Genomic DNA, 12,699 nt, shown 5'->3' with positions numbered 1-12,699 from the left:
CCGCCGGAAGGTACGCCGATGGTAAAACCCGGTTGTCCACATGATCGAATTGGAGATCCCAAAGATCCCAATAGGGGTGTTCTTCGGGATATTTATTTGGGTTTTGGGTATGGGTTTGAGCAAAAAGAAAATTGACCCAAGTACCGACCCAAATAAAATCAAGTTGTTTGGATTTCAGGTTAAATAGGACGGGTAAATTCGGGTCGGTTTCGGGTTTAACAAGTTTAAATAATATTCTTATTTATCTATTTGTTGAACTCCATTCATGGAATTATAAAGTGGTTTTCATTATTTAAATTGATTTCATTATCTAAACTCTAAAGCATTCTTATTTATCAAACTGGTTTGAGTTATTATTCGTATCAAATATTAATTATTATGTTCCGAGTTATTCATCTGCTCCATGTCAAACCCAAAAGGGGCAACCTTCTCGATCCATGTATTATCTATTACTTGAATGTGTTTGCTTTATATGCCATTGGCTTGTATTAGGGATTAACATTTTGTCCTAAATACTCGTATCAGTATATGTACTGATTTAGCCTATTCGTTCGGGTGTTAGTACTTATTTTTGTTGAACATTAGTACAAGTACAATCGGGTATATACGAGTACATTTGGTATATTGTACATGTTAGGAATATATCAAATAAATTATATAAATGTATTTAATATATCAAATAAATTATCTAACCATGTTATTATTGAACAAGTACCAAACGTTTCTTTAATATTAAAGAATATAACATCCAAGACTCGAACCAACAAACAAATCACCTAAAGTCGGCGTTCGAATTAGGGTTTCTCAACACTGTATTATCATTAAATCGGCGACCAATTTGGTACACGTACTAATTTGGTACCCGTCACGTACCTGTGCAAGTACCGACATCCGGACTAATTCAGGTTGTTTGTTACTCGCATTGGTACTGGTTTCAAGATTGTTGAAGATTTGAAAATAAAGAATCAAATTGGTACAAAAACATGTATCGTACCGAAATACACGTACCATACTAAAAAATTTGGTACAAGTATTGGTAAATGTTTTTATTGATTTGTAATACCGATATAAGTATTGTCCCAAGCTCATCCCTAGCTTGTATAGTTGTATGATGGTTCTTTTGAGGTCAAACTTTATAGTAAACCAGTCTTGCATCACAATACACAAATTCTACTTTCTTGATGGATATATCAAGCATAATCACATCCTTGATTGATTCATTCTTTTACTATATGGGAGTTTTAAGTATAGTTTAATATAACAATACATTTTTCTTATACATACGTAAAAACAAATATTGTTTATATTTAGGGCCCCTTATATTTATTACGCAATAGTATGTGAAGCTTCCTTCGTATTCGTACTACTTGACCTCGTCGTTGTCCTCTCCTTCTTCACAACTTCACTAAATTCTTTCTATAAATACCTCTCAAACATTCTCACTCTTCATTCATCTTCTTCTTACATTAATCCTTTTAAGCTTCTCTTTCTATAGATCATTCAACTGAACGCGTTTTATCACACCGCATTGTCGTGCCTTCGAGCGAGTATTCACAGGCGTTGGTCTTCGGTGAAGGTTTCCCACGAATCAAAAGATGTGTATATCTCGATATACTAAATTTAGCCAAAAGCTCATTTGGAAAATTCGTAAAGTAGTATTTAAATATCATAGAGCGTTTAATATAACATATATTTTTCTTAAACATACGTGAAAAACAAATATTGTGTTTTATATTTAGGGTCCCTTATATTTATTAGGCAATAATATATGAAGCTTCCTTCGGACTACTTGACTTGGTCGTTTCTTCACAACTTCACAAGCAACACAACAGTACAACACCCATCCCCCCCAACTTCTTTCTATAAATACCTCTCAAACATTCTCACTCATCTCCTTTCAAGCTTCTCTTTCTTTTCTAAATAGAGAAAACCTCACATAAACACAAAAATCTTCAGATCATCATCATACAACTTATAGCAATGGAAAACGTACACATCTTTTTAATAATCCAAATCCATTATTATTGAATCAGTTTACTGAAATTTATGTAATTAAAATGTTTTTGCAGCAAAAGATTGTGGTGAAGGTGAGCATGAACAGCGACAAGAAAACCCGTAAAGCTCTTAAGATCGCCGTCAGTATCTCCGGTAAGATTACGTTCTAAGTATTTACCTAATGGTTTTCAATTTTGAATATTAACAAATAAACTAAATGATAATTTTATAAATTTGTCCAACAGGAGTCGAATCAGCGGGTTTTGTGGGATCAGATAAAGAGCAGATAGAGGTGAAGGGTTCGGGTATTGACTTGGTGGAACTCACAACCTTACTAAGAAAGAAGGTTGGATACACGGAGCTAATTAGCGTTGGTCCGGCCAATGCAAAGAAGCCCGAAACGAAGGAATCGAAGCCCACGGAGCCGGTAGTTCAAGTGGATCCTTATCAGCACTACTACTATAATAACTATGTCGTGCCATACCATTATCCCGTGTATTAGTATTCACATTTCATAAGCTGAAAACAGAGTTGCAGAATAACGAAACAGAGGACCGAAATTTGGTTTCAGTTTCATGTAAATAGTATTTTTAAGTTTATACCGATTTCATCTTTTGTTTTGTTGTGACCCGATCATATGTTTTGATGGGAGAAAATCTAATAATACTAATTCAAGTTGGTTGAAATTCTGTGTGTTTGCAAACGTACCATTTCTTTTTATAGTAGTACTTATTTAATTTCATATACTTTTAACGAATTGTTCTAAATTAAAAATATAACACATGATGAAAACATAGTTTTGAAATTGATTAAAATATGTATTTTAAAAAAAATCGCTGTAATTAAATCATGTTTCCTTTTTAGTCAGATAGAAAAAAATCATATATAAATTAAAATAAAATCCCAGGGAAAAAAACCAAAAAAATTGAAACACATAAAGTAACACTTAAAACGAGTAAAGTTAAAATACAAAGGGAGACAAAAATAAGAAGTGTGAAAAAGATTTTTGAACACACAAAAAAACTCTTAAAAAAAGTTCAAAATAAAAGAAGAAAATCATAAAAATCTCATTAATCCCTTAAAACCTTTTGGACTACACCTTATTTCCTCTCATAAGTATATACTTTTCTCTTTAAATTATTCAAGTTAAAAAAAAAGAAGAAGAAGAAAAAGAAATGTTACAATGGCATACAACAACTTTATAGGACGATAAAACACCAAAAGTATATCCGGATTTAAATCTTATATAACTTGTTTGCAATAGTGACATATAGACTTTTTACTTAGACCGATAAGTTGTTTCATGAATATATTAAAAGTTATGACTGTCTATCTATATGATACACAAAACCTTTTTTGATACAATTTTAGTGTTGAATTTAATTATGAAATTGTTACTGTGTCAAATTTGATTATTGGAATAATAGTTTGTTAATAATCGATGTTGATTCCTAAACCTTGTATGAAAAAAGTTGCTTGTAATCCATATAAATAATTTCCGACTTCAACATTTCCAATAGTAAGCAATAAACCAAAATAAATGTTTCAAATTCTTTTGTGACCAAAATTTTATGGTCCGACTATACGTAAGTAATTGACTAGTAATGTTTATTGGTTGCGATTGTTGATACTTGATAGTGTAGCTTTACTGATTATCTAACTTTTATTCTATTTAAATGTATTATTTTTTTGAAATGCCGCCATATAATAAAGTAATAAACATGTGAGTTTCAAATTACATGAAATTGTACCCCAAACTTCCTGTTTTGTAAATCTAGCAAACTACTTCGAATCTTCGATACGACAAATTCAACTTATGGGAAATCAGTTATTTGTTTTAACTTTAAAAAGAATTAAAGTACTATTGACTTTATAGCTTACTAAAGAGTAATGAAATTTTGATCCTATCAAATTCATTATTAATATATATTATTAATATTATATATCTCAGTATCGTACAATATTATACGATAATAATAATTTATTTTATTTTATTGACTTCCCATCTTAGGTGAAAGAGCTACGATCTCGCAAGGCACTACTGTAGAGCTCTTTGGGCCTGCCGCTGTCTCAATCGATAAACTTTGAAGATTAGCCTACTGAACGATTCTATCTTTTATTTAATGAAATGAAAAATGAAAATTTCCTGCTGAACGAGATTATTATTATTTAATTTCAAGATTGATTTTCGTTGAAGAGTTCTCTCTGTCCCTCCGTCCCCAAATTAGCTAGTTGTCCTGTCCGTCGTCCAATCCCTCACTTCGTTTCAAGTCTTCATATAAATATATACTAGACGCGTAGATCCCAAGTCAAAAAGTCCACCCCGTGTGAACTCGGACGTTTTGTCGCCAACAACTTATTAAATAGTTTGTAAATTCTTTCCTATTATCTTTTATCAAAATAATAACTTAATAACTTGATTAACTTCAACAAATATTTGTTGTCTTTAGGTATTAGTATTAAATAACTTCATAAAATAAAGTGTGTTGTGAATTTGTACGTTAAAGTATTTATATTTATACTAAAGAGCTGCATACTCATGTTATATAAATTATAATAAATATTTAAATAAATATATATGCAATAATTCAATAAAGAACTAACCTGGAAATTTTCATTATGACATCTCAATTGAAGAAGAGTGTCGAAAAGATGACGCTGAATAGTTTCTTTATTGCCAATAATAATCCGTTGAGCCCGACCAGATTAATAGTATGGTCTACTATATACATTATGAAGCCTTAGGGAAGCAATCTTTTTTGTACTTTGGTATAGAAATAGCTACTATATGAGACCAAATTGGGTTTAATTTATAAAGCAACAAATAGCAAAGGGGTGCAATTGCAATGAAATTCTGTTGAAAGGTAGATGCAATGGAAAAATGGTTGTAGTTTATTAATAAAATTGATTTGCCACGGTACCTACCTTGTACAGCGTAACACTTGTATAGTCTACGATACTAAAAATTGCTTTATTTCATATGTAAGTCAGGTTTAATAAATATATATTGAAACATTGTAAAAAAGTTATTAAAAAAAAAGAGAACTATTATTTTCGTTCATGTGGTTTGTTAAAATTTGCTATTTAGCCGAAAAGTTTAAAGTTTGTTGTTTCAACTCAAGAGTTTCATTTTCGTTGCAATTTCCGTCCCTATGGTTTGTTAGTAACAGCTATTTCAGTCCAAATATGTTAATGTGAAGGACGACAAATGCAACGAAAATGAACCTTTGGACGAAAATAGCAAATGTTAAATTTTTGGACTGAGATAACAAAGTCCTACTGACCCGGTTCCTAGATTTTATTGACCAAACCCGAAACCGGTTCATACCCGGTTTTGGTTCCTGAAAAAACATTGTTTACCCAAGGCATATGATTCTGATTAGGCTTACATGAGCCCAACACGTCTTTTAACTCCTTTTCCTTGCAGTGGACCTTTTAGCCTTTTAGGTGGGCTGCATAACCAATAAATTAGAATGAACTAATCCATTTGATCATACTACTCGACCAATAACTCAATAAGTATTGATTAACTAATTCATAGTCCTTTGTAATTCATAAGTCATACTACTTCACAGATTAGTTTAATCCATTAAATTATTTGCTCTACTAATTAATATTCATCACGTAAAGTATCTTGTTATTTTCACTAAATTAATGACTTTCTTTTTTTACTTAAATTAATACAGGTTATTGAATATGATGTAAACTGTAAAGTCTTACCAATATTTAGATCGTTTTAGCTCATTTTCTTTCTAACCTATCAAATATAAAAAATTACTTAGTATTATCCATTTAAAATATCGTCTCTAATAAAAGAATCCATAATTGAACAGGTGTCCCCTCCTCAATCACCAAAAAATTTAGTTTTCCCGCCCATATTTATTTAGGGTTCATTAATTAATTAATATCTACGGGTGATTCATATTACTTAATTCGTTATATCCAGCACTCCCTTCTCACAATTACGTGATTCATATTTGATTCCTAATAGCAAGCCCCTGATTCTTAATAGCTGGATTCTCAATAATAAACGGGACATCATATAACGAATTGAATCTGGATATATAACTCGCCAATTTCCAGTTTCAGCCTCAAATCAATTTCTAATTCTTCGTTATGATTTCAATTTCAATCTCAATTCAGTCTTCGATTCTTCCGCATCCCCATTATTGATTGCTCATTTTTTAAGGTTAGTAATTTTTATTTTGAATTCTTCGATTTCATGTTAAGGTGTGATCTATACTTAGCTTAGGGTTTCTTGATACTAAGGCGTTATCGTAATTTTTCGATTTAGCACCTATAAGGCCTGTGTAAGTATTTTTAATTATGCCTAATAAGAACCCTTATTAACGGGTTTTAATATCAAACTTTACAAAAGCTTTGGACGTTTTTAGAATCTAAATACAAACAGATATGTTATCCAGTTCAATTATATATATATATTTTTTTGTATGTTACAACCGACTTTAGTTAGTGAATTGAGGTTGTGAGTCTTTAGTTGTGTTAAGTCTTCAGTTCTTTTGTTGAATTGTTTCTAAATCATAATGTTAAATTCTTACCTTGTTCATTAAAAAATTGGCAAATGTGTATCTTTGGGTTTGATTTGTGCACTTATATATGAACAACTGCATTTGTGAACACAAAATACCTCATTAAATGTGTTTATCTATTATCTGGTTATGGTTTGTTTGTGTTGCTGTAAATGTCTTTATTTGTGGTCAATTGAAGCAACAAGTACTAATTTGCGTTGCAATCTGCACTACTGTACAAAATGCTTTATCCTTTTCGCACATTGCTGGTGAAGAAGCATCTAGCATCGGTTTTGCAGCTACATGTTCTCTTGGTTAATTTATACTAATTACGTTAACTATGAAGTCAGTTATTACAGGTGGAAATTTCGACTTAATTGATTACAAAGTTATATTTTCTGGCCCGTTACCAGCCTGTTTGACTGAACCCCCCTATTTTAGCTACTAAATTATGGACAAAGAGCCTCATGTCAACTCAACTTGGTCCGTTCCTACCAATTTCTAGCAGTTGAAATTTGCGTTTGAATTTGAAGTGAGTTAATTTCTTATTTCCTTTCAAATATTCATTCATAAAGGACTGTGGTTAATTAAGGAATGATTTGTTTAGATTTTAGCGCGTCAGGGGTGTTCTTAGGGTATTTTTCAGGTTTCACCTTGGGACATAATGGAATACCGATCCCTTTATAAGTGGGTTCGAGTTTCAGGTGAAATGAGTCTGGTTAATACAGGTTGGGTTTCAAGTCAGTAGGTCACATTCAACAAAGTTAAAAAATGAAATTCAAACACTGGTATGGACTCAAACTGACATAAAATAGATATACAACTTGGAATTTAATTCATATACACAATTCATACACTTTTATGTTTGTTAATGGAAAAAGATGAACATATGGACCAACACTATTAGTAAAATATGGACCAACATATAATACATTATTAGTAAAATACGGACCAACAAAAAATGAATATATGAAATATAGTCTATTACTATGTAATATAGCAAAAACTATTTTAATAACTGAACATAAGAAATGGAGCTATGATCGAGTGATATAAATTAATGTTACTTGATTATTAAGTATAAAAATAGTATCTTGAATCAAACAACCATGGAACTTGGAATCAAATTCAATTGAAAGATTGATCGTAAAACTGTAGGTCTATTCTGAATGGGCTGCTCCGCTACTGAAATATATATTAAATAACTGCATGATAATGCCGGTTAATAGCAAATTATAAACGTAACTTACCTATATTGTTTCAGGATTTCTAAAGCAATTGTTCTCGGGTTATTCCGGTGAACCATCAAAGTTCAGAAATCAACCCAATGACCAAACCAATGCCTTAACACGGGTTTGGGTTAGAGGCTTCTTCGGGTTGGGTTTTTTTGGTTATAAATTAATTTTGTGCATATGTATGGACAGAATATCCAAAAGAGCATTGCTTTGCAGGAAATATGTAAAATTAGCAACTGTGGGCAGCATTATGCCATGCTGTTAATTATAAAGAGAGCATATCTTTATTTGTAAGCCTCTAATATTAATAACGTTAGTGTTATCGGGAAGATGATGAAAACATAAAAGCATTGCTAATTTTGGTTCCATTTGTGTTGTGGGTCAGTTACTTATCACATACAACAGGTGCTAAAACTTAAATGAAGTTACAATGCCATATTTGAAATTGGAATTTCAGGTTCATCAAGGTGCGCTTTCTGTGCAACAGTTTATTTTTAACCGAATGACTCGAATGAAAACAGTACGAATGTGATCACTAATCAGTGAATTATAATTAATGATTTACATTTACTTTTCCTTTGTTCGTATTTTCGTTGTGTAACATTATATGATTGCAAATAAGACTACTAATTTATTTATTTTTTTAATTACATTTTTTGTCATGTATAAAATTTGATTTTATAATACCTCCTTATATTCATTCATAATAAACAAAATACAGTATTATTTTACCAACCCGTGTATTACACGGGTTACTAACCTAGTAACTAATAATATGTAAATACAAGTACCTAAATGGACCGATCATATTTCATTTACAAAGCCAATGGCCATTAATACAAATTACAAGTACAACTAATTTCCTACAATTAAAATACTAAATCAACCTAATTAATACAAATAATATACAATATATTTTACATCTAATATAACTGAGCAACAATTTCAGTATCCTATGTGTAAGCATATATTATCATAAAAATTGCACACAATCAATAAAATCGAAAACTTTGATTATGTGAATGTGTTACACATATTTAATAGTAAATAACTGATACAAAACCACATAAATTTCATGTAATGTTGACTAACTGATTCCTACTTGTGTAGTTGTGTTACATAGTAAACTTAGGATCTTAACTACCTTGATTCCTACTCCAGTTAATTAATGGCATTATCCAAGTATCCTTCCTTAACCTCAGTCGGTCAGAGAACTAATCACTATACCTAGCATATAAAAGGTTTCCACCAATAAATCCTGTTATCAACCCACTTCCAACACCTAAGAATATGATTATCCAATCAATTTTGTCACTTGGCAGGAGAGACTCAGACAAACTGCTTGTTTGTGCAAGCGTTGACGTCTTTGAACTTCGGCAATCCTTGGATAATGGCGGTCCACACAGTCTAGGATTACCCTTGTAGGAGCTGTTATCAAATGTACTAAATTGCTTTCCTTGAGGTATATGCCCTTCAAGATGGTTGAAAGAAACATTAAAAATTTCAAGGAAGCCAAGTTGCGACAATTCTTGAGGAATTGTACCTGATAACTCATTTCTCGAGAGATCCAAAGACTCGAGGTTCTTTAAGTTTCCTAGAGATGGCGACACAAGACCAATAAAATGATTGTTTGAAAGGTTAAGAGACTCAAGCCCACCGAGATCTTGAAGTGATTGTGGGATATGGCCTTCAAAGTTGTTACAAGAGAAGTCTATTGATGTGAAGATATTTAGAACTTTTTGGTACTCTCTCTTGACACCCTTGTTTGTTAACGTCATCGAGTATGGATAATCAAATGGCACAAGTTGATCGAAGGGGGTATCAAAACCCATAGGAGATGATTTGTCAACATAAACGGATTTCATTTCGTTCCATGTTTGGAATAACTTGTCAGGCAATTGACCACTAAAACTGTTGTTGGAAAGGTCTATGATCCGCAACTTATGGAATTGTGACCTACTCATTACGGGACCTTGAATTCGACCGTAAAGTTTATTGGACCTCAAAATAAGCACTTTCAACTTGGGAAGATTTCCCAACCAAAAAGGAAAATTATCTTCAAGAGAGTTATCTCCAAGATTGAGAAACTCTAAATTGGTACAGTTCGCCAATGATTTGAACACCCGACCCATTAACTGATTTTCGCTCAAATCAATCCTCTTCAGCAGACTTCCATGGCTGATTGTATACATGACTGGACCATGAAAATTATTTCGTCTCAAATTCAAAACAAATAACGTGTTGCTTAAGTTGCCTAAGCATGGAGGTAGGGTTCCCGTAAGGTAGTTAGAAGACAAATCTAACACTCGTAGTGACTTAACCTCACACATTAATAACGGTATTTTGCCACTTAGATTATTGTTTGAGACATCATAAACAATTGTGTTGTGTCGTGGAACTGGCAGTTGTCCTCGTAGCTGATTGTACGAGATTTCGAATGATTGCAAACGAAGCCATGGGAGAAACTGAGGAAGTCCATGAAAGCCGGTGATGAAATTATTTGAAGGGCCAATAAGGTGTAATGTTCCTAGGCTATTATTCCAAATCCACTCGGGTACGAGGCCTTCAATTTGATTTTGGTACAAGAATAAGCCTATCATTTTGTTTTGGAAACGCAAAAACGACGGAAACTCCTTTAGGTTGCATGATGACAGTCCAAGATTTTTCAGTTGTGGCAGGGTGCCATCAGTGTAGTTATTTGTGGCGAAAAATGATATCTTGTTGTAGCTTAAATACAAAGTTTCAAGTTTGTTGAGTTCGACAAATGTGTCTAGCTTTACTCTGCCACTAAAGTTGTTATGATCTAGACCAAGATATTGAACACTTTTGAAATTGGAAAAGGAGCTTGATATTTGTCCTTGCAATTGGTTTCTTCCTAAATCTATCACACTTAGTTGGGTAAGGTTCATAAACGAAGATGGGATACGACCAAAAATATAATTATCCGTGACTGAGATGATTCTAAGTGTTGTTAGATTTGAAAGAGATGATGGGATTTCATCGTATATGTTCATACGATCAAAATGCAACTCGTTGAGCTTACTCAGTTTGCTAAGCCAATGGGGCAGTCTTCCGTTCTCGAAATGGTTATCACTAAGTTCCAAAACATTTAGTTTTGAAAGACTTTCTAATGAAGGAACAAAACCTGTAAGCCTATTTAGACCAACATCCAAGTGACTTAGTTGTGTCATGTTAGAGAGTGAACCTGGAATGGGGCCGGAGAAAAAACACTTATGGAGGGATAAGTATACCAAACGCTTTAGTTTTGTAATCGATTCTGGTATAATCCCAGCGAAACCTGTTGAACCCAAATCAAGATGCTCAAGTAAGGTGCTATTATGAAATGCATGCAAAGAACCAGTGAGGCTAGGATTCTTTGCTACGCTTAGAAACTTCAATTGCGGTAAGTGAGATATAGCTACTGGGAGTTCATCCCTAAGCTGACAATCTTCGAGATAAACTGACCGCAAAGAAGAATAGTTGGCCAAGAAACTAGGTACGGAAGAGCTAATGTTAGTCCCCGAGAGATGGAGCTCTTCGAGTCTAGTCAAGTTTTGCACTAGATTCTCAAGGCTAGGACTTTGAAGCTTTAACCGATTCCATGACAGATGCAATGAAGACAAATGCACCAAGTGCGATATTTCTGTTGGAATTTGGCCGCTAAAGCTAGAACTAGAAAGATCGAGGCTTCTTAATTTGTTAAGACGAGCTATCCCAGACGGGATTTGAGATTTAGCAAAATAGTTCATGGAGAGGTTGAGTATTTGAAGATGAACAAGGTTAAAGAGGGTACTGTTTGAGTTAATTGGTCCATGGAGATAGCTTTGGCTTAAGTCAAGCCCGATCACGTGGCCGTCATTGCTACATAACACACCACCCCAGAAACAACAATCAGAACCACCATTATCTGATGTATTGCTAGTGATCTTACTCCAAGAGTCTAACTTTGGAGCTAAACCGATATGAAAAGATGTATTATCGTGATAAAGAAAGCTTTTATGAAATTCAAACAAAGCTAAACATTCTTCATCATGGCTTAATAACGATCCACTACACGTGGGAAATAATAGTAAGTATATAAAAGCGATCGTATGCTTGAAGGTGAAGGCCATGATCAACAGGAGTAAAGTAAGATATTGTAGTGTCTATAGATGTGCAATGTAAGGTGTTTATATATAACATGACAGTCAATGCTAGTTGGGATGTATTTAATGGTGAAAAGGAAGTTTGTGGCCATGGTTATTGCCTTTGCACCCAGGTTAAAAATGCACTTAACAAGGGCTGCTACACTAAAATAATGACTTCGTTTCTTACTGGTTTGATACACATGCGGTGATTGATTGGACCTTCTTAATCAGTCTAATAAGAAAGAAAATGTTAATATTTAGGTACTTAAGTAATATCTTTATAAGGTTAAGTACCCCGTTAACCATACACGACCTGTTTAGCCATTTTTCGTAATATGTTTAAAACAAGATTAGAACCTGCCAACTTGTTGTCAACCTACTCGTTTTGACTCCTATGCGATGTGTGTTACGCGATGTATGTTAAAAAGACGGTTGATATCTTTGACAAGTATAATAAAGTTTGAAACGATTAAAAAATGAAGTCAATGAATTTGAATAATGCTGCTTACATTTAATTGTATTAATTTAGAAATTGATGGGTAGGAAGTTAGTTGGCAAGGAGCTTTAATTTCAGACTAACCACAAATCTTACTAAAATTATTGAATGAGGTTGTGCTAAGATTATATTTAGTAATATATATTTCTTCTTGACGATTTTGATGTATAGCAAGGCAAGTAGATGGATGCGACAATTGCTGGTCGATATAGCAATGATGACCGAGCAGGTATAGCTACACTTTCTATTCGTTCCGGGTTACTATATATTGATTATTTATATAGCTAATACATGTGCTATGAGTTGCATGTTAATTT

General features: G+C 33.0%; 2 protein-coding genes across 2 annotated transcripts in view; one reads left to right on the top strand and one right to left on the bottom strand.

Moving 5' to 3' along the window:
• Positions 1-2,643, top strand: part of LOC143589953 (heavy metal-associated isoprenylated plant protein 16-like) — an 81,682-nt gene extending 79,039 nt beyond the window's left edge. The window contains exons 2-3 of the mRNA XM_077070565.1: positions 2,070-2,148; positions 2,241-2,643. Coding sequence (XP_076926680.1) covers positions 2,070-2,148; positions 2,241-2,497 — 336 coding nt within the window. The 3' untranslated portion in view covers positions 2,498-2,643. The remainder of the gene's footprint in view (positions 1-2,069; positions 2,149-2,240) is intronic.
• A 6,296-nt stretch (positions 2,644-8,939) lies between these two features.
• Positions 8,940-12,456, bottom strand: LOC143589956 (receptor-like protein 7). Its single transcript, XM_077070570.1, has one exon. It carries the CDS (start codon positions 11,869-11,871, stop codon positions 8,974-8,976), a length of 2,898 nt encoding a protein of 965 aa, XP_076926685.1. The 5' UTR covers positions 11,872-12,456; the 3' UTR covers positions 8,940-8,973.
• Positions 12,457-12,699: the final 243 nt, after the last annotated feature.

Source organism: Bidens hawaiensis, unplaced genomic scaffold, assembly GCF_021521415.1.
Source record: "Bidens hawaiensis isolate Kalapana, Puna unplaced genomic scaffold, B.hawaiensis_p1.1 tig00038061_1, whole genome shotgun sequence".
In the NCBI taxonomy this organism is placed as follows: domain Eukaryota; kingdom Viridiplantae; phylum Streptophyta; class Magnoliopsida; order Asterales; family Asteraceae; genus Bidens; species Bidens hawaiensis.
This window is presented reverse-complemented; position numbering and strand designations above follow the sequence as displayed.

Coding starts and splice junctions, on each gene's coding strand:
- LOC143589956 (XM_077070570.1), bottom strand. CDS start 11,871: ATGGCCTTCACCTTCAAGCATACGATCGCTTTTATATACTTACTATTA.